The sequence below is a fragment of the Melanotaenia boesemani genome, chromosome 3 (assembly GCF_017639745.1).
Source record: "Melanotaenia boesemani isolate fMelBoe1 chromosome 3, fMelBoe1.pri, whole genome shotgun sequence".
In the NCBI taxonomy this organism is placed as follows: Eukaryota; Metazoa; Chordata; class Actinopteri; order Atheriniformes; family Melanotaeniidae; genus Melanotaenia; species Melanotaenia boesemani.
The window spans coordinates 28,544,090-28,566,063 of record NC_055684.1 but is presented as its reverse complement, the minus strand read 5'-3'; the positions used below and the strand labels follow the sequence as shown (position 1 = coordinate 28,566,063).

General features: G+C 38.4%; 3 protein-coding genes across 3 annotated transcripts in view; 1 reads left to right on the top strand and 2 right to left on the bottom strand.

Annotated features, from left to right (window-relative positions):
* The window catches only part of cacna2d3 (calcium channel, voltage dependent, alpha2/delta subunit 3), a 34,890-nt gene extending 24,723 nt beyond the window's left edge, over positions 1-10,167 (bottom strand). Inside the window, exons 1-5 of the mRNA XM_041980599.1 lie at positions 10,049-10,167; positions 8,111-8,192; positions 6,388-6,615; positions 4,848-4,964; positions 2,565-2,624 (exon numbers count right to left, since the gene is read on the bottom strand). Coding sequence (XP_041836533.1) covers positions 2,565-2,624; positions 4,848-4,964; positions 6,388-6,615; positions 8,111-8,192; positions 10,049-10,167 — 606 coding nt within the window. The remainder of the gene's footprint in view (positions 1-2,564; positions 2,625-4,847; positions 4,965-6,387; positions 6,616-8,110; positions 8,193-10,048) is intronic.
* A 4,639-nt stretch (positions 10,168-14,806) lies between these two features.
* Positions 14,807-17,940, top strand: LOC121636908 (parapinopsin-like). The gene is made up of 4 exons (XM_041980766.1): positions 14,807-15,137; positions 15,436-15,764; positions 17,015-17,257; positions 17,827-17,940. Exons 1-4 carry the CDS (start codon positions 14,807-14,809, stop codon positions 17,938-17,940), a joined length of 1,017 nt encoding a protein of 338 aa, XP_041836700.1.
* A 177-nt stretch (positions 17,941-18,117) lies between these two features.
* The window catches only part of cacna1da (calcium channel, voltage-dependent, L type, alpha 1D subunit, a), a 30,919-nt gene continuing 27,062 nt past the window's right edge, over positions 18,118-21,974 (bottom strand). The window contains exons 35-36 of the mRNA XM_041980528.1: positions 21,534-21,851; positions 18,118-21,377 (exon numbers count right to left, since the gene is read on the bottom strand). Coding sequence (XP_041836462.1) covers positions 21,072-21,377; positions 21,534-21,851 — 624 coding nt within the window. The 3' untranslated portion in view covers positions 18,118-21,071. The remainder of the gene's footprint in view (positions 21,378-21,533; positions 21,852-21,974) is intronic.

Below are 21,974 nucleotides of genomic sequence, written 5' to 3'. Positions count from 1 at the left end.
CTTATTGTCTTCACTTGGAGAGAAAGAGGGAGACGGCAGAAATGGAAGGAGGGAGGGAGAGATGGCTGATGGACTCTACAGCATCACTCTCGGGGGAGACCGCGCAAGCATCACCATCAAGCAGCCCCTGACAGCTCATACCACGCCTGAGCAGCTCTCTGACGAGCTGCGGTGGTGCGCAGGGAAGGAGGGAGGAGCTGTGGAGGGGGAGCAGCTGGGGAGAGAAACGTGCACACTCAGCAGAACTTGAATGCTGTAGAGAAGCACGTTAACCACCAGGGTTATTACTGTAGAGCAGGCTATTGGACACTGCAGCTCTGTGAGACAGCCCACTGACTACCACCGCCGCAGTTAGCTGGAGGCCATACTGCAGAGATCTGCCCTCCATTATAGACTGCTGGGGCCTTACTGTACAACTAGGTTGTGGTAACTGGAAATGCTGGTTCTCAATAAGAATTGTTCGGTGTAAGAGGCCCTGCCTTATCCCACACTTTCTATCCTTATCAGCTTCTTGATTAGCTTTGTAACTCTTTTTCTCAAGCAGCACATCAGAGTGTTCAAGGAAAAATGTTAAAAACACCAAGATGATTAGCAAAAACATGAAGCACATCAGCCATATAGTAGTGAGCTGTTTATGTAGAGTATAACGAGAGGTAAAGTAATTATCTAAATGTATTTTTAATTTCTTGTTTTTGTTGCAAATGATTCAGAAATTGGAGGCAAAAACATGGCCCTAAAACATTTTTCTTTCTCTGTTCAGTTTAAATAACTATTTGGAAAATAATTAAATTATTTATTTTTAAACCCCAAATATTCTCTGGAAAAGACAAAAGTATAACTTTGGGTGTTTTTCCTATAGTTTGAGAAAAAAAATTAAGAAGGTTTCAAAGCACGTTGAACATTTCAGAGTTTTCATTTAGTTTATTTGTTTTGTCACATTTTAGAAACAGAAAATATTGAATATTTCTGATCTTATAAGAATCTTTAAACATTCTTAGGTATGGTGAGGAGTTTTTTTCATGGCATAATTCTGCTTGAAAAGCACTGCACCAAATGTCAGAAAGTAAGAAATAATTTTGAACATCAACATCAGATCTGATCTGCACACCCTTGAACCTGAGGCTGGACTCAGGTCGGTACAAAGCGTCTGAAGCAGCTAAGATAAAAGCAGCTGGCTTATCTTGCTGCGGTCAGTGAAATGGTGTGTGAAAAATGTGTGGTGTTGGAGGTGGCGCAGTTGCCTTAATGATGTCACAGGGAGTGATAACATGACATCACATCATTATCACAGGTGGATATTGAATTTTCATTACTGTTTTTATGGCTTTTGAGATTAAATATTAACATAATATTGAATTGTATGACAGTAGCTTTTTTTTCAATCAATCAAGGCTGTTATTTAGCCTTTTTTCTATCTTTATTAAATGCAGTAAAGATGCTTGGATTCGTTTAAATAAACATGTTAAAACCTGAATGAACAAGCAGCCTAAACACCAGGAAATTCAGTTTTATTATAATCCGAAAGTCATCTGAGAACTTTTCTTGAAAAAAAAAAAAAAAATTTTTTTTGGGAGAGATAAACATATTCAAAATGCTAGAGTCCAATAACAGAAGATCATCGGGTAGTGACTTAACCGGAGCAAGAGTAATAAGTTGACCTATTCAAAGTAGTTTCACAAAGACAAAATATTCTTGTCATATTCTTTTCTTTTTTTCCCCCCACATCTTCCTGTCTCATTAATGCTGCTACACAGCACAGAAACGGCAAAAGAACAGGAGGGCTGAATGTATTCATATTCGTGTGATGTAAATGCTTCTATTAACTGCAAAGTTATTTCTGTGTTTTGTTGCTCGAGTGCGTTTTCCAATCTTGAGCCATGTAAGTGAAACAATGCCCCGCGTAAAAGAGTTTCATTTATCTTTGTCCACTGCACAGAGAGAGGGAGAGCAGAAATACTGCAATCCCTCTGCAGAGACTGAGGAAACATCAACGTGGAAATCCGCAATGAAAGCCGCTAAAGTCCCGAGAAAAAGCATATCCTGTGAAATATAATTAGATTGTATCCCAGACAGACTCTGCTGTTTCCTGTTTTTCTTCTTATAATTATTTGGATTAACCAACATGGACAACCACACAATAACACAATGAAATCTCTTTCTAATGTAAAGCTACAGTTTTCAGCTCGGCTTTTAATTAACTGTCTTAAACTTCACTGTCTTATAATTACAGCTATCCAGTTACTGTACATGAAAGTGGATGAAGAGGAAGATGCTGCAGCCTCCCCCCCACGATTACACCTAAATTCGGTCAGAATGAGTTATGAAAGGATCAGCCAACGTGTGCGGCACTGCATCAAAGATGCGTTATGTATCAAACCGCTGACAGGACTTCAGGGCGGAGGAAGGACGACGCCAACGCAACTAAAAACTTCCAGGGCCCATTGCCCTTCTCTCACCTTGCAGCTGTTCCTCCCCCGACCAACTAAAACTGATTAAACGGTGACGCACCACATGTTTAATTATTTGCTCCCCCTTTTTCTTCTTTTGTCCTGGTCAAGCCTCACCTGCAGGTCGGGATTATCCTCGTGCTGATGGTGCGCTTCTTCTGCAGCCTCCACCAGCCGCTGAAAGAAAGAACAAAAATGCAGAATGATATGTGCAGACTACAGCAGGCCTTCAGCACTATGCCACATCCACCATTCCTTATAGTGTAGATAAAAAATAAATAAATAAATAAATTCTACTCTTAAAATATTCCAAGCAGGCTGAGATATTTACAACTTCTTCTATTTCTTGCACATTTTTCACCATGCTTTCATATTTGCGCAGTCTGGTGCGTTTCCATTACTCACGCACCACAACAGGTGTCATTCTGTTGGTAAAATTAAAGACGTTCTTGGCTAGGTTAATATTATATTTTAAATACATACATTCTTATATTAAAAATGGGGGAATACGCATAAAACGTAGAGCAGGAGGGAGTGTTAGATGACGAGAGGTTGGAGCAGAACCAGCGCTGCAATAATAACTGGATTCTGGAAAATGTGCTTGGCTCTGTGTTTCCGGGGGAATGCCACCTTAACCTGAAATCACTCTCGCCTTTGGAGCCCAGCAGGTAATTAACATCTGTCACATGTGTCAAAAATAACTGCTACATAAACACAACTGGGGCATTTTCCAGCGCCCGCTGAGTCTTGGTGGCAAAATTCAATTGACCTCATAGCGAAATCTAGTGTCGTCAGCAGCGGGCAAATAAAAGCATCATGAACTGAATTTAACGTCTGTTGATTTAGATGGAGAACATTTGGTAGGCCTGCACGTAACTTTCCTTATTGTGAAATGTACCTTGCGGCCGTCAGTCAGTCCAACTCAGTGCTTCATGTGGGCAATAGTAAAAAACAAAAAACAAAACAAAACAAAACAAAAACAAAACAAAACAAAAACAAAATAAAACAAGCAAACAAACAAACAAACAAAAAAACAACTCAGTTTGATTTGGAGCAAAGTGATGACGCAGTCAGATTTACACTTTGATCTACTGGTGCAAATTTAACGTCTCTGATTTTTCTTTTCTTTTCTAAAACCCCTATGACTGCTTTGAAAAAATATTTTTGTGTGCTTGCTTATCTAATAGAATTCAGTTTATCAAATTAAAAACTTCCCTTTCAATGTAATTTACACCCTTAATTGTTATGATTTATCGCTCACATGGGATCAGGCGCAGGGAGATAAACCTTATCATTCCTCTGCAGTGCCTGCAGAGGTTTCGCATTAAAGCGATTCCAGGCTTGGAGGTCGCAGACAGGCTGCTGCTGGGAGGCTGATGTGAGACTTTTCACCTCAACACATCGGCAAATTCGTTCTCTCAGAAATTAGAAGTTGATTAACCTGTACGCATTGGGGACTAATCAGGTCTAATGAGTAAGGGAAAGCCGGAAACAGACTCCGACTCAAACTTACGACTTAATATCTGCCCCCCCCCCCCCCCATTTAAACATTTTCGCTCCAAAATAACAAATGGTAACATTCTGAATCGCTGTCACTCCAACTGAAGTGTGAATGAAATGGAATTAGCCTTAATTATCTTCAGCCCCAACCCTGAATAATTAAATAAACATAAATTAGATCACGTGATTTCAGACTGTTAAGATACATTTCAATCAGTACGTGAATCAAACAGGGAATCGAACAATCAGTGGTGGAAAATAACTTAGTTTATTAAAAGGATGTAGCCCATTTAATAGCAATTCAAGTTATTTTTGTCTTACCTGAGCATAATCATTTTATGCTTTACCTCAGTTACCTACAGAGAGAATAGTCTATGACAGCTTTAACTGGTTACTTTTGCAGGTTTTTATAAGGCAGAATATCATTTAAAATCAACCTAGTCGGTTAGATAAGTCATTCTGATCAACTGTTTAGCGCAGCTTTCTCCCTCCCCCCTCCCTTCCTATAAGCCCCTACCACCAACCCACCGCCAATACCAATCTGACAATGAAATTCTCACTAATCATATCCTCAAATAACACACAATAATCTATGGTAAGCAAATGACAGTGGTGTTATATAAGCAAACATTGGTCTGTATCCATTTCTTTTTCAAATTTACCAGATCTTCCACATACCTGCGTTTGAGAGTCATCATGCGCAGACGCAGTTAATACATGGAAGCTAGCTGCAGATTGTGTGTTTTGCTTTGTTTGTGTGTGTGTCAAAAATTACATTCTGAGCCAATCCTCTCTACAATCACCCTAATTATGTATACTCAGTTACCCCACTAAACAAAACACATAATACAAGAATACACCATGTCAATCCAGAATAAATTTTATAGAAATTTTACCCACCCTTGTGGCTTCAGCTTTTTTCTGGAACATTTCTGCCATCTTCACAGCCAGATTTTTCACCAGTTTTACTCCATCAATCTCTTCCACTCTGACTGACTTCTCAAATTCTTTAGATTTCTAAAATGAAAACAGTCAGAAAGAGAAGAGCAGCATTGACAGGTGCAGGTGTAAACCTTGCAACACTGGAAAGTTATAGAGATCACATGTAAATGTTCATTTAAAAAGACAAGAAATGGAAACAATAAGATGATCATCTCTTTTTTGTGTGTACTCTGCAACATATCAGCACCCCTTTGTTCCACCACAGTCGCTCAGAGTGGTAGATAATTGTTAAAAAAAAGGCTTACAAGCCTTCACATGTTGGCTGGCAAAAGATGCATGCAGCCTGTCTCAGATGAATGGCTGATAAAATCCTTGCTGCAACATAAATGACTGATAGTCTTTATCTGGTCTCACTTATATGGTTGCACATGCAGTATCTCTCTGTCTATTGGCTGGAGATCGCCATGTTGGGTGGCCATTGGGGGCGGGGCTGGATTTGAAGCCTATGCATGGTAAGAGGGTAATTGAAATGGAGTCTAAGCACAGGAGAAAGATAATAACGTGTCAAGCTTGGGCAACTCTGTGTAATGAACTACACCTCACATAATGCTGATTCTGCGGGATGCACAAGACCTCCAGTGATAGAACAAAGCTCGTCACAGCTTAGAGGAATATAACATTACATAATCCCACATCTGCCTGACACACACACAAACGCAAACCTAAACACACATGCCAAATAAAAACAAAACAAAACAAAAAAAAATCCTGATCCTCTCACACTATCCAGTCAGCCACATCATGCACACTTCTAATAACCTTATCCAAAAATAAACATAGCACAATAGGCACATGGCACACATTCAAAGCCTGTGCACATTGTGTGAACAGGATGGGCACAAAAAACACACACACCAGTACATGAGGCGACAAATTACCTACTGAAAGGAAGAGTGTGGACTTGCAGTGGAGCAGAACAGTTCATTTCACGCTTGTCCTCCTTGCCCCAGCAAACAGAGTACCCAGTCCCGACCTAGACCCCCACATCCCTTTTTCCAAGCCCTCAAGTCATCAAGCGGAGGTTGAGCCCCATCCATCAAAAACCCTGATCATGATTATTGATTAGTCTAACAACCAATGCAGGAGTGCTAGGAGCTTGAGGATCCTCAGTGTTTCCCCGTTTTCCAGAAATCATAATGAAATTGGAAAAAAATCATCATAAAAAGCAGCTAATGATTAGCCTTAATGACCAGCCCCTAACGACCCGTCAGTTCCCTCACAGCTCACTGCTTTGTGCTGACTGGATCAGCAAAGCTCTCTCCACACATGTCTCCATGACCAGGAACACAAGCAAAGTGCTGACATACTGACAAAAAGGAACAAATCTGCAGGGTAGATTGCAAATTCGCTTTCTATACAAATTAAATGCATGTTTGGTGACAGATACTGCTTCAGTTCACACTGCACATTTGAACTTAAATCTTATTGGAGCCGTTACCTCAGGGCAAGAAGGTCCGGGGTTTTGAGCCTGGAGCCGCTTTCTGAACGCAGTTTGCACGCTTTCCCCATATTTGCGTGGACTTCCTCTGGTTACTCCGCTTTCTTCCCACATTCCAGGACAAGCAGCTGAGTTTTTAGGATTAATCCTGCTATTTCCCTTGACTGAAGGACTACCATCAGAACTGGAGTTGGTCCCTGCACGTGGCGCTGAGATGGACCACAGTTCCTGCAAAAGTGAGGTTGTCAAAATGCAGATTAACAAATACTATGGTCCGTTTCATAGCGTTCAAAATGAAGGTAAAAGGTGTTGCCAATGCTTTTTTATTAGAATTTCTTTAAACCTAAGAAATCTGCACCTTTTACTTGAGTGTCTATTTCTTTATTCTCAGGTGGATGAAGCTGTATTCATTGAACCATCTTTGTTTTTTTCTTAGTTTGCTACTGTGTGTAAAATGCAGAGAGTGTGTAAGAGTGAGAGTTCTTCTCTATCTCAATTTGCTAATTAGATATTTCCCCAACACTGATTGTGTAATGTATGTATAATAACTTAAGTTTCTGGGCATTTAATATGTAGAATATTGAGTTTGACTTCATATAGTATAGTATTTAATAATTTCTTCTTGGTATAAATAGATGCTTCTACACATTTTTTAAACAAAGAGTTTTTCTCAATGTCACAAATGTAGTAATAACTTTAAATAACAACATTTGCATATTTATGACTTATATAACCAGACAATATTTTTATCTTGTCAGAGTCCTTTGTTTTCTCTCCTTTAGTTCTTTAGTTAAAGAGCATTTCCTTCCTAAGCTACTAGGGAAATTTCAACAAAATTTACAGTTTTAATGAACATAGACTAAATTTGGTTATTAAATCTACACAGATTGCTGGAAAACATGAAGATACTACATGCACAAGTCATAAGTTTTACATAGCAATGTGAACATACAGTCAAAAGCTTTATGGTAATTTTGCACAGAAGTTTTTAAAAAATATCTTTTTACTGAATTTTGATGTATTCCAAGAAACTTCACCCACAACCTGCACTGTAGTATAACTATTCAGCATTCATACAGTGGAGCTCCTCCAGCTGTTTACTCCATAGTCCCTGTTCTGGTCCCATTTAAGTGAAATGGACAGTTCACCATTCATCAACCTGAGTTCACTCTTCACACCTTTTTAAATCGAAGGCCTGCGAGCATGCACACCTCTGCCATCAAGTGGTCAGAAAGCTAAATCCATGGCTCTGGATCATCGCTCATTCTCTGCAGATTTCACTTGTTCATCATATCATACCAATCCACCTTACCGCACACACACACACACACCCTGACACACATACATACACACTATCAAGCCCAGCCACATTTATTCAATTTGTCTCCTTGTCGCATTCATATCCAGAGGTTGAAGCTTTTAACTCAAGAGAGTTCACTGGAGAGATGAGATGAGAGAGGAATCAGCGCTGTGGTTAATGGACCATATCAAGTACAAACACACATGCACGCACACACCTACAAACACACACACATCCACAGCTCTGGCTCTACAAAACACACCTGAGTCTCTTCTAAAATAACAAATTCAGCAGAGACACCTAAATGTCTCTGCAGCCATTAAAGAGGGAGCACAACATTACAGCACACAATGGGTTTAACCACATGATCATCACACAAAAGGGCATTTAAGTTCATATAAGAGAGAAAAATAAAAAGTCTACCTTTTGCAGTAGCTGGGATCCAGAATATTTTGCAGAAATTGATTTAATTTCCCCACCAAATGCGGAGGCCCAAAGCTTCACACTAGGACATTAAAATGACAAAACAAGACAAAAGCCAAATTAACTAAGAGCCCTTGAATACATGGACAAAACCAAATAAGAAAAATAGTAGTATAGTATAGTAGACTAAGAAGCTGGAACTTCTATAAAAAAAAAAAAAAAAAGATAACTGACAAGTCAGTTTTAATCACCATCCACCCACAAATCCCTGTCATCTCCTGTTGTTGATTCTTCTTCATCTTTTGACTGACATAATCAGTCAAAAGATGAACATCATGGTCCGGTGGCCCTGACCTTCACTTGATGAATGATTGCAGTTTTGATCACGTGCACTGTAGTTACTGGAGTTTCTATTAAAATGTAAATCACTCTATGAACAGCGTATTGTAAAATTAAGGTCAGTCTAAGTCACAAACTTGAATTTTGTTTTAAGAAAAGGGCCTAAAAATAAAAAAAATATATAATCCCAGTACACATGTAGTATGACAACAAATTAAAGAAGATTTTTTTTTCTTTTCTCTTTTCTTTTTTTTTTTTTAAAGAAAAGTATAATACAGTCTTTCTTGTTATGTGATGCAGATAACCTAACCCCCATCAGCAACGTTGCTAAAATGAGACCTTTTGTGGGCTTTTTGCGGAAGGCTCAGAAAAATAAATTTGTAGTTCAGCTGATATTCTTTTTTTAAAATATTGTTTTGGAAAATTAATGTATTTTACATAGATTTTTAAGTTGTAAATTCAGGTGAACCTACTTTATCTCCTGCTTGTTCTTTTAAGACACACAGTGTAGCAATGTCTGTTATCTCGTGCATCCATATAGCATTTAATATATTGTGCCATTCTCTTAGAGTTTAATATGGATTTTGTATTTCAGAGAAAAACATCCAGTTATTTGCACATATTATATGCACATGCAGTAAGGACTTGAAAACAATACAAGATGCAAACACAACTGCACCTCTTCAGTATTAGTCAGTCAGTGTAAGATGACAGTAATTGTGCAACCTGTAAAAGAGTTAGTTTTAATATTTTACAATGACCCTCAAAGATAGACTGTAAATAAAACATATCATTAAATAAAACTGCCTTCATAGTTCATATCCTGTGAAAAATAAACTGTCCCCTAAAAATAAATAAATAAATATCAAGTTAATGAATTTTCACAATGCCTGTCTTGTTCAGACAAAACCACAAAGAGGAGTCTAATGGTACAACTCACGTTAATATTTCTGGGGTTTTCAAAAACGTTTTTTTTTATATTGAATAACTGATAAGACATTGAAATGAAACGAAACAAATTGTATTGGTAATCAAATTTGCCATCTGTCGTTTTCCAGTTTGCCCATTTTGACCTAATTTCCCTTTTACGTCAGTGCACAAATCTCCATAAAATCCTACTTGTAGTTGTTTCCTTCCACCAATAAACTGTCAGAATCTCATACAAATGACTTAAGTTAGTTTTACCCGCGAGGGCGAATATCAGCAGAGGTTTGTGACGATCAAATAGCCTAATAATAAAAAGTCAACTACTTTTAAAGAAGAAATCCAAGTGAAATACTTTCCAAAATCATTCCCGACCAAAAGGTGACATTTTGTGCCCCTAAAACATGTTTGCATGTCTGACTATCATTTGATGTCCCATCTTGTTTGAATTCTTGCTGTGTTGTTCTTACTCTCAAATGTAAGCCGCTTTGGATAAAAGCGTCTGCTAAATGGCTGTAGAATAGAATAGTTTGCTGTATAGTGAATTCCAAATTTAAACACATCTCCCTCTTCGGCTTGGATCTCAATTGACTTTATTTTCCTTCTCTAAAATAAAAAAAAACAACATATACCCCACAGAAATTAAAGTTGTATGGCCACTTAATTTTCACTCACACTGACAGAGGGATCCCTTGCTGGGACCCCGCCACCTTAATCACATTCAAGCCGATGAAGATCCAGAGGAAGCTGGTGCTGCACGTGTGCGAGAACAGGATCCTGCAGGTCCCCTGCATCTCCAACACTGTTCAGCAAATCTCTGCACAGAAAAATCCCTTCTCAATGTTTGACTGCTAGACTCCCGGTGCAACTTCTCCAGATGCTGCTGCTGCCAGCACGTTCCCTACTGTATCTGCTTGTGTGTGAAGAGAGAGAGAGAGAGAGAGAGAGAGAGAGAGAGAGAGAGAGAGAGAGAGAGAGAGAGAGAGAGAGAGAGGGAAATCCTGATTCCCTATCCTCTTCTACGCCCTGCCTTCCCCGTAACACCCCTCATTCGGGTATGGTGCAGGAATTTGGATTTATTCATGTCGTCTCCTCTCTTTGTTTGCAGCTAAAGAACTCGGAGAGGCAGAATATCATTTTTAGAGACCATTTGGGGCTTCTTCGGTTTAATTTGCACATCAAGAGTATATGGCCAGGTGTATCGACCACAAAACTCAGAAAAAACCCATAGAAAATGGTATATTTTTGCAGCCTGCGTCCAAGTAGAGTAAAAGCATCACGGTTGTAAATTTGTTGCATTATCGCTGACGCTGCATAAAAATTGCACATTGTCACTGTAACTGCAAACACCAAGCTTTCCAACATGTAAACGCGCGCCCTTTTCAACAAACTGAAATGTAATCATGTCAGTACGGGAAACTGTAATTTATTTAATCATAAAATTATAAACGGAAACCTGAAATGTCTTTACAGGGAGATTCTAGAAAATGGCACTGTTGGAGATAATGAGTCTGCAGATGGGCGTTGTGATGAAAGCTCCCACAGTAACACAATCAAAGAAGAGGGAGAGAGAGAGAGAGAGAGAGAGAGAGAGAGAGAGAGAGAGAGAGAGAGAGAGAGAGAGAGTAGAAAAAATTTGGATTTCAGAAGATCTCTGTTCACTGTTGAGAAATAGCTTTCTGTTACAAAACAACTCCGACGAAGAACAATAGCCTACAATTCAATGAGAAACCACTGAAAAGTCTCGCTGTAACTTTTTTGATTTTCCCCCTGATTGACTGAATTCTAATAACCTAATTAATCACTTCGACCAGTGACGTCATGTCACCCACCAGCAACTTTTTTCAGAGGAGCTCAGTGTGGAGCAGCGCCTTTGCAGCAGAGCTGGTGAAGGAGCAAACTCCTCAAGTATAAAAACAGTTGAGACGCCACGTTATTCAATCAGACCGGAAGATGTCCCCATCGTCCTGCACTGTAAACGCTGATTAGAAAGCGATAATGATGTCAAGGCCGTTGATGCAGCGCGCCTCCACCTCCACCCTCCTCCCGCTTCACCATCACCTCCACAGGAACCTTGTTTCGACTTGAGGCTTTTATTAGTTTAGTAATTGCATCGTACATCAAAGTTGTAAGGGGCCTATACTGCCTGGGACATGCCGATAAGGCGCCTGCATGTTGGATGACAGACAATATCATTCCGTCTCTCCTCCTCCTCTGTGAGCGGTCTGCTCACAGTTCGACATGCAGGATGCTTTAATTAAGTTAATAAAAGCAAATAAAAGCAGTGCTCCGTCAACATGGAAGAGAGTCCTCCCGTTTTTATTTGATCTACTCTAGATAAGACGGCATCACTGCTGGAGAGTCACTGAGCAAGCCGTGCCTTCATCAGGCTGAAGTCTACACGGTATCACGCAGCAGGCAGCAGTTCCGTCCGCAATGTTCTTGCAAATAAGCTGTTTTTCAAAGCAACGGAGTAGGTTTCAAGATGTGTTTAAAACGGCGTGAAATTTGCAGTTATTGATTCAAATAACAATAATAAAAGCAGAGTTACAAATAAAATCCAATACAAGAGCTCATCATCCAGGGAGGTATTAGTTACTCTCCATGGTACTGAACTCTGTCGAGTGGTCCAACAGGACCAAATAAATCTCACTTCTTTCAAAAGTTTTACCATGACTGGGGACTGTGAAGGCTAAAGTAACACCTTTGAGGTGTGGGTTTTAAACGCATTCAAGTTCTTTATCCTGTTGAAAGAAGCATCTCCTGTTTAATTGTATGATGATTGTTGTCAGATAATGCTCTGTGGTTCTCCTTTCTGTTTAAACCTCAGTCAACTGAGCATATTTTCAAAATGCACCAGGCTTATTTTTCTATCTAAATAAAACATTTTGTGGTGAGGATTCAGGAAAGGTTTTTCTCTTCATGCATGGAGGTCATCTTTGTGCGAGTGTCCTTTGATTAGAACGTTGTCACATTAATTCAGAGCTCTTTAAACTTTCTGGAAAGTCCTGATGGACAGAAGTTTGATTTCTCTGCCAGTAATCCCAAAAACAGGTTTTCAGAAGGTTTTATGGCTCTTTTAATGCCTCAAATATACCTAATTTATTGTTCATTTTCTCAATGAGAAAACAATGACCTCAAAAGTGCTTTGCTATCTTTTTATAGTTGTCTGCTGGTTTGTAATGATCAATTATTTTAATCTCCCAAGAATGTGCTTGTAGAAGCTGCTGATGCAGGGACAAGGTCTGAGTGGTCAGACTGTTCATGGAAGTCAGCAGTCTAGGATTGCTCTTGTATTTTATTAAGTCTTTTCCATTCTTCCTGTGATGCTACTTGTATCAGTTACTGCAGGAAATTAGAAATTAGAAACATATTTGTAATTTGTTTCAACCTGTCTTCCAGTTTCCAGACCTTTATGGAGACAAACATTTTCACAGTTGTTGCTGTCAAGATAAATATTCATATGAAAGCTTTTAGCTGTTATGATTACATGAACAGCTCTTTTTGGACTTATCAGTAACAGTCTCAAGTCTACTTAGGTAGAGGGAAAAGGAGTAAATCAGAAAAGCTGTAAGGTACTAACATCATGGTTAACATTTACATTTAACTTTTGTTAGATTGCAGAGTAAAATGATTACAAACACTTTCCATGCATTAGATCCAACTTTACTTTGTAAACAAGCAATAACATGGCTTCAGGAAAAAAATAAATAAATCAGCATCAGTTTTCATCATTTAAACTATCTGTGATCACAAAATAGAAAAAAACAACAGTTTTTCATTGTACTTAAAATAAAGTTTATTAATCAGAATCAGATTATTTGAAGTCTTCTGACTGTGTTGAACATTCAACACAAACAGTCGTAATCTGTGTCTTGACTTGATTGGATGTAAACCTCTTAGGAGGTGAAACGTAGGACACCTCTTGCCATGGTTTCTTGATAAATCTGTGGGCTTAACCTCACCTCACGTCTTCAGCAGCTGTGGATTACTCCATTCAGACTGCTTCCAGTGGCAAACCGAGTGTGCTAAAACATTTTTTATCTACTTGGTGCACCATATGTTGAGTCCTCAAAGCCCTAACATATGAATTTTTATGATACTACATTAAAATATTATTTTATACACTTGTTACACTAAATTTAACATGTCAGAATTTATCATAGGATTGTGTTTGGTAACAAGTTTGGTAAAGACTTATGTATAGCACGTCATAATGACCCCTTAACCCAAATAACATATTACATCATTCAAAAACATGTAGTTGCCTGCTTAATCGCCAATGTGTCAGAAATCCAACATGTTTAATGGGAGCTACGTGCAAACTGAGGTAACTGATTATCATGAAAAGACCATCTGTAGGACACTGAAGAAAAAATGCCCACAATCAACTAATTCTACATGTGACTTTGTATTTTACACAGTGGACATTCACATGTACTAGTCTGCAAAAAAGAAAGTACACCTTTTTCCAATTGTAAGGTTTTCACATTTAGGGCACAATAGAAACACATTTAGTCCCAATTTGGTTTTAAAACAGTAAGCACAACCCCAGGTTTACAACAACACATGACATTTTACACAATGTCATTATTTATTTAACAATAACCACGCTGAAATGTATAGGCTGTACTACTGGATTTGATGTGTGTTTAATTTAATTGAATCATTATTAGTGATTAAGTAATGCTTTGTCTTCATTTATAAGTCTTTTAAATTATTCACTTTTTACTGACATCCCATAAACTTTTACTTGAAAACTTTATGTACATTTTACACCAAGTTCCTAATCTAGTGCTACACTTCATGCATGATACAAATGTCCTTACAGTAGTACAGACAAGTAGCATCTCATCTCACACATATTTTGAGAGCAATTTATAATTAGCATGTTAAGCTTTTCACACATCTTTTTGCAGTTTTTTCTTCAGTAATGTGTAATGTTGGAAATATCCTTGCAGTGGAGTTTTCTGTATTTACGCTGTTTAAATGTCCAACTTCCTGGTTTGTGTAAAGAGGATAAGAAAGAGAGGGGTGTGGATGTTGTGTGGGAGCACAGAAAATGAACAAATGAGACAGAAAGAGATGATAAGTCTGAATTAATTTTTATTAGTTTGAACGCAATATTTGCATCTCTACACATTTCAGCATCATTTGTATTCTTAGACTGGGAATATATTAGAGTGCTCAGTAAGCTGTCAGCAAGGAGCACTGCATTTTCATCCTGTTTAAGTCCCCTTACAATCAAGCAAAAGGTGAGGGATCACGGATGATCATTTGGAGGAATTACTCTTTGTTAATTCCAGATCCAAAGGATTTATTTTAGGTGTCTAATCTCAGCTGTCCCACTCAAGTAGTGAGATATTGAACATCTAGCAGCACTATCTTAAGAAGAGGACGAAGTACCTGACCAATTTTTCCAGCTTTGCATCCATGCAGCCTCCTGCGCTATCACCAAATGCTTCATACTATGTGGGTCCAGAGGGGGAGCCCCCTCTGTCACGCACTGGCTTCATCATCCTCTCCATCATCATGGCAATTTTCACCTTTCCAGCCATCGTACTCAACGCTACAGTGATCATTGTGTCCCTCATGCACAAGCAGCTGAGGCAGCCGCTCAATTACGCTCTGGTGAACATGGCTGTGGCTGATCTGGGCACAGCCATGACCGGAGGAGTGCTGTCTGTGGTCAACAACGCCCAAGGGTACTTCTCTCTGGGCAGAACAGGCTGTGTGATGGAGGGCTTTGCAGTGTCCTTGTGTGGTGAGTTACAAAAAGAGCACAGTGGAGTTGAAATAGTTTTTTTTATTGTTCATTTTATGTCAGAATTATACTATAAAATCCACACAATGCAAAATAAGATTGCATTTATTTTAATTTTTTGTCATTTTATTTTTTTAAAGTTAGCAAGAAACCTTTTTTTTTTATGATGGCATTGGTGGTTAAGTACTTTTTAATTCACTTTTCTGTAATCAAATGAAAATAACTACATATAAGCAGTGACCTAATTTTTTTCACTGCAGGTGTTTTCATGACATTTATTTTCCCTACATTTCTGCAGGCATCACATCTCTGTGCACAGTTGCTCTGATTGCAGTGGAGCGAATGTTTGTGGTATGCAAACCTCTGGGACAGATAACCTTCCAAAAGAAGCATGCAGTTGGAGGTATTGCCTTGTCCTGGCTGTGGTCCCTTACCTGGAATTTACCCCCTCTCTTTGGATGGGGCAGGTATGAGCTGGAAGGTGTTAAGACATCTTGTGCTCCAGACTGGCACAACAGCGACCCCAGTAATGTCTCCTACATTGTTGTATATTTCGCTGTTTGCTTTGCTATTCCTCTCGCCTTGATCCTGGCCTCCTATGCCAAACTAATGTGGACATTGCACCAGGTGAGACCCTGTGCACCCTCATAGGCTGTGATCTTGCACCTAAAGAGAAAACTTTATATGTTTTAATCTAATAAATTAAATGTATCTGTTACTTCTTACTACTCTACACTTTGTAGATAAGTGATGTACTTATTCACGTTCATTGGCTGTTTCCTCCGATGAAACTATTACAATAAAAATGTCATTATGGTTTAAAATACTATGAAATTAATAAATATTTGAAAGAAATTCCAAACACTAAACTGAAACTGAGACTCCCAATCCATCAGACTTAATGTGGATTTTTCCAGAATTGAAGGATTTAGCTATTAAACAAGTATTAAAATATTTAAACATATGGCCTTGTTTGTATAAAATGCAAAACAGTGCAATAATTTGCAGATTTTCTAAATTCTATGTAAAACCACTTATGCAAAACCATTGGACTGGTTTCTTTAGATCTTCTATCTTCAGTAATGTATTTTTTCCCCTTATTTGCTTACAGTCTTCCCCAGAGTGGTGAATCTTTCATCTTCTTTATGTCTGAAAGAGTCAGTCTATATGTTAATCCTCCATCAGTTTCCATTAAATGTATTGATCTATTGAAAATTAAATTAATCATCTGTAAGATGTTGAGTGAGTTTATTAAAAACTGAGTTTTATTGCCTTTGTTTAAACCATTTTTGAGACATGGTGCAGGTTTTCTAACTAAGAGGTTATGTGCTGTCGAAAACAGTGTATGTATATGCAACTAGTCTTTGCACTATTTTTAGCTAAATGCATAATTTAAATGGTTTCCAAATATTTTCATTCTTTTTCTACTTATATTTTATACGTCATGTTAATTTTTTTAAAAGAAATGTTTGAGCTACAATATCTCTTGACCAGGACAAGTAATTGCATGTTGGAGGAGTCATGATCTAATAATATTATATACTGTAGTAGACTGATATGTCACTCTTCTTTGTTTTCTTATTTTTTAAAATCCAGAATAAACACGTTTATTTTTGGCATGTTAAAAATATTTAACTGATTATTTTTTGCTTTTCTGTCAGGATTCTGAAACAAAAGACGGAATAGAGTAATGTTATATTTTATTGACACTATACAGGATTGACCAAAGTTTAATGGTTTAATGTGCACTTTTTATTTGTGCATGCAAAACTTGAAATACAAGAAAGAAGGCAAACACTCAGCAGCAGATTTCAGCCAGTGTCTGGATGTAGGGTCTTTGGATATTCTGGTTATTCTAAACACCTTCTGTTGTGCAGGTGTCAAGGATGGCTTGTGTGGAAGGCGGAGCAGTAGCTAAAGGGGAGATGAAGGTGGCAACTATGGTGATCCTGATGGTCCTGACATTCCTGATCAGCTGGCTGCCTTATACTGTTCTGGCCTTGTTTGTGGTTGCTAATCCCAATGCGGAGATTCATCCGCTGGTGGGCACGGTGCCTGTCTACCTGGCCAAGAGCAGCACGGTGTACAATCCCATCATCTACATCTACCTCAACAAACAGGTTCTGTAACACCACACATGGATTATTCTAGTAATAATTAGATTTGAAAATGTGAAAAACACTGCTGCTGACATTGCATCAGCACCACCTAGTGGTGAACAAGCACATTGTCCACACTTCCAGCTTGAGTGGGAGCAAAAGTACTTAAGTGTGTATTCAGTTGTATTTGAAGCTAAAGATACCACTTTACATTTGTATGTAAAAACAAATCATTAGGTGAGAGGATTTACATTCTGAGCACTTTGGTTTACAATCATTAGTGTAAAAAGTAACTTAGCAGGAGCCCGTTTGACATGCTCATTAGTATGCACAAGTTACTCCTTATGCACATACAATTACATATACACAAAAGGGCTTTATTGTATTTATTCAATGTTTATTTTCTGCATGTTAAGGTTAGGTCAGGAACTAAAGAAATTTTCAGCTGAAAGCAATTTGTAGGGATGTTTTTTGTGCACATCTTGTCTCCACATGCTGAAAGCACATGTATCAGAATATTTGTCTAATATGTTAAATAAGAAATGATGGCTATTTTTTGTTAATATATTCTATTTCTTTGTTTCTTTTAGTTCCGTAAATATGCTCTGCCCTTCCTGTTATGTGGGAAAGAGCTGTGGGAGGAGGATGAGGCATCAGAGGCAACAACCACAGTGGAGGTGACTAACAAAGTGTCTCCAAGCTGAAATGCAGAAATGTCTATTGCTGCCCATTAAACCATTTTTAAACAAAAAAAAGACAATAAAATCTTTTCCAAAATCTATTTTGCTGCTTGTATTTTAAAAATTTGGGATGGGATTGCAGTCTGGGATAGCAGCATGCTGCCGTGCCTGTTTATGTACAATGCAAACAAACAAGAAGAGTTATTCAGCATAAGTTTATTCAGTGATGATTGATAGAAAAACAAAAAAAATCTGTATTGATTTAAATAAAAGTCAAGGCCAAAATAAAATGAAAAATACAAAAAATGGATTGATACAAAATCTAGAGGGTTATATATATATTAAAGCATTTGCTACTAAGAGAAATTGTTTACTGAATAAAAACATTAAGGAGCAAATATCATAACTTTCAAGTAGAGAAACATTACCATGGGTCTTCCCATACATTTGTACATATTTTACATTATCTTCTATTTTAATACAGCTTTCTGAACATTAATAGTTGTTATAGTAATAATAATAAGATGAAGAAAACTAATAGAAACATCTGAATTAATATGTTTCTCTGTAAACTGGTACTTAACCATTTATTTTTTTCCCCTAACCTGCGAAACAGAGGAACAGTGCACCTTGAAATTTTTTTTATACCCTTTCATTCCCAGCATTGAAAGGTGAGGTGTAAATGACAGATATAGATTTCACTAAACCATACGCACAGTCACAAAAAGTACAAAATTGTCTCACCTTAATACACAAATCTGTTTAGAAAAAGGAGAAACAAAAGCACTATACATTTACTTGTGCAAAGACAAACAGCTATGTGCTAATATTTAAATACCATTGGTATAGACTGAACCAAATCATTTTCTCTTTCTTTTTTTCAGGAATCCCTGACATGAGGTAAAAGTAAGGTCTTTAATCTTTAGTTAAACATAACTTTTAAAAGTGTTTACAAAATGATGCATATCTTCAGTTCATCAGTACTGTAATTGCTACGAATAGTACAATGTGCCTTTTATGTGCATTTGTCCTTTTATATGACAGTCATCAACAAAAGGACTACAACACATTTTTTTTAAACTCACAAACAATTCAAAGAGCCCTTTCAATGTGCACACAAAATGGAAAACCTACATTTTCATGACAGTATTCGGTTGAATTAAAGTACATGACGCTCTCACCTACAAATCGAACACTCATGAACAACAGATCACAATAATCTTAAATATACTTTGTGGTCATTTTAACTTGCTGTAACGATGCCTGAAAAAGCTCACTTCAGTTTAATAAGTCCAGTATCCTTACGTGTTGGCTAAATGAATGAAAACTGAGAAAAACAAAAGGGTTTTTCGTTATTTTGTTGATTTCAATTGCTCCATTTTTAAAAATCCAGGGTTTTTTTTTCACCTCAAGCTATTAGCAGAAAAAAAACAAACAAAACAAACAAAAAAAAAACACATATTCCAGGCTTAACCCTACATAATCCCTTTCACAGACTCCACACTGTGTAAAGAGATAGGTTGAGACAATGATATGTTGTCACTGTTGCCTAACGAGGTATACTGTATGCAAGAACCAGGCAGGTTGAGAGAGAAAGGGGCAGGGGGTTAGTATTGCTTTGCCTCTCTCAAGAATCCTGACACCAGAGCACTCTCTGTCCTTCCACCAAAAGTACAACTTGGACTGTTTTAGACATTTGGGTCTGTGTATGTCTCCTGCAACCGCAAGTTCTGAGCCTTCACACTACATGAAGGCTAGGATGTGACTGCGAAATGCACAGGTTTAATGAAACGGCATAATCGATAGAGTATGTCACTAAAATCCTGAAAAAACTTATCATTGAGAAATATCATTTCATCCCTGTTACTCCCATCTATCACTTTTAGTTCTTTCAGCAGAAAAAAGGCATTTCAGAAGGGGCTGATGAAACCTAGGTAAAACTCAGAAAAAAAAAGCAGCAGTGTTAATGCATGATGCATTTAAAATGCCTGTGCATGTTCTGCACAAAATATGCAAACTAAGGTGTTAATCAGATCTGTATAAAGTTTAAGCACTGGATGCTTGAGGTTTGCCTGCTAAAGAAGCTTAGTTTCAACCTTATGCAAGAGGCGTTGGTGTCATGCACTAACACGTGCACACCATGCTAAGAAATTAGTCAATTGCATATCTTGTGCAGATGTGTCACAAAAGCAGAACCTCTAAAAATGTTGTTTTCATAGGTTAAACAAAAAGTGCATATTAGCTAAACATAAAAGGCAAATGAATATCACAGCAGTGTGCCTTATAAAATAATGCAAGTCTGCTTTTATAGTATAACAGAAGTCACATGGATTCATATTGCTGATTTTTAAATTATACATAATTACAAAATATATAAGATCTCTTTACAAAGTTTCTCTTGTTATATAATACAATTTACAGCATATCAACTAGGAAATATTAATCAGGCTATTCTAAAATTTTAAAATAACCTGTCTGCTAGTGCATTTGTCACAAATGCTTTTGTTGCTTCAAAAGTACACATCTCAAGTTGAATGATGCTATAAGTAGGACAGATAGTTCCTGCATAATCTGGTACGACTCTATTGGTGCCCCTGACATTTTCACTCAGCTTTAGCAATCTTTAAACAATCTGCTTAAACAAGAAGGGAACAAGTTGTTCTAACAACTACACAACAATATATGCCTCTCTATGCTTGCATTGAAAACTTGCATGATATGCCAAACCTTAATAAAGTGACTGAGGTAATGACATCATAAATCTGATTGTCATCACCCTTAGAAACCCATCCTGTAGAGTATCTCACACCTTTGCCAGCTGGTCCTTCACTTTCACTGGCATCAATGTCCTCGCCTCTGATTGGCAGCAGGCTGTACCTGTATGTCACCTCAAGGTAAGGACCTTTGGAGGAGGGCAAAGTCAGTCTCTCTGTGTTCAGCAGGGATGTTAGCTAGCTCTGTGCTGTGACCTCCTTTGCTGGCAGGTGGAGAACAATTTAAAGACGGGACTACTACTGTGTGTCTTTCTTCTATATGCCTTTCCTTTCTGTGTAAAAGGCACTTCTTTTGGTCAGAGCCAACGGATGCATTTCTTTTTTAAATTTTCTCAACTGTAGTCTATCAAGGTTCTGATCTGTATTTGTCTCCAGCCACTGCTATAAAGTCGTTATGCAGATCATCTCGTCTGCCAGGTCCTCCTCGTAAGGAGCCCTGGGTTCTGTCTCTGGCTCCTCGTCACTGTAGCTGGCCCCGGTGTCCTGCAGTTCATAGTCCCGCGGAGTTAGAAGGGGAAACACATTGACCCCGTTAATTCCTGGGGCCATCCCTCCATTCAGTAGGTGGCTCGCTGCACTCTCCATCTCGTCTATTGTCATCTCACATGCATCTGCTATCTCATGCTTTGTGGCAGCAACAAACTTAGGATCCTTGGCGTATCTTCCAAGCCCCTCTGATATCAAGACCTGCAAGACAGAAAGCAAGGAAAGACCCATTGCTGTGGATTGACAGAGCTATGTTTTGCTTATATTTTTCTCATGATTCTTTTAAAACAACCCTGTGAGGTAAAGTTGTAATTTCTCTAAAAACTACAGTGTTGGACCCAACAGCATGAAACTTACTGCTTCTACAAGGCTGGTTGCACTGCCTCTCTTCTGGTGGTACTGGTTGTGGTACTCAGGTGGCACCTGCAGGTGAACTGGTGAGTACGGCCTCTGGGAGAACTCTGGATCATCTGTATACCAGGAGCTCTTGCGCACAGACACTTGGCTGCCTACTACACTCTCTCTGTGGGGGCGGTCCACACGGATGAGAGGGGTGTAGTATGGTGACTGGTCTTTGCTGGCTGGGGTGGCAGGAGGTGTGGCCCAGGAGCGGGTGGAGCGGGTCGGGGAGAGGCGGTGGGCTCTGCTGGAGTCCAGGCCTGCTACAGCCATAACCTGAATGGTCAGGAGGGAGCCAAGAATACAAAATCGATTAATTAAGTCCACCTTTGCATTGTGTGAACTTATTACAGGTCCACTCTAGTTCTTCTACTTCATACCAGAATGTCAACAGATTTC

What these genes read in the sequence shown, in the direction of transcription:
- LOC121636908 (XM_041980766.1), top strand. Translation starts at nt 14,807, where the DNA reads ATGCAGCCTCCTGCGCTATCACCAAATGCTTCATACTATGTGGGTCCA. An exon ending in CTTTGCAGTGTCCTTGTGTG is followed by an intron (nt 15,138 to 15,435) that starts GTGAGTTACAAA and finishes ACATTTCTGCAG; the next exon opens with GCATCACATCTCTGTGCACA. An exon ending in TAATGTGGACATTGCACCAG is followed by an intron (nt 15,765 to 17,014) that starts GTGAGACCCTGT and finishes TCTGTTGTGCAG; the next exon opens with GTGTCAAGGATGGCTTGTGT.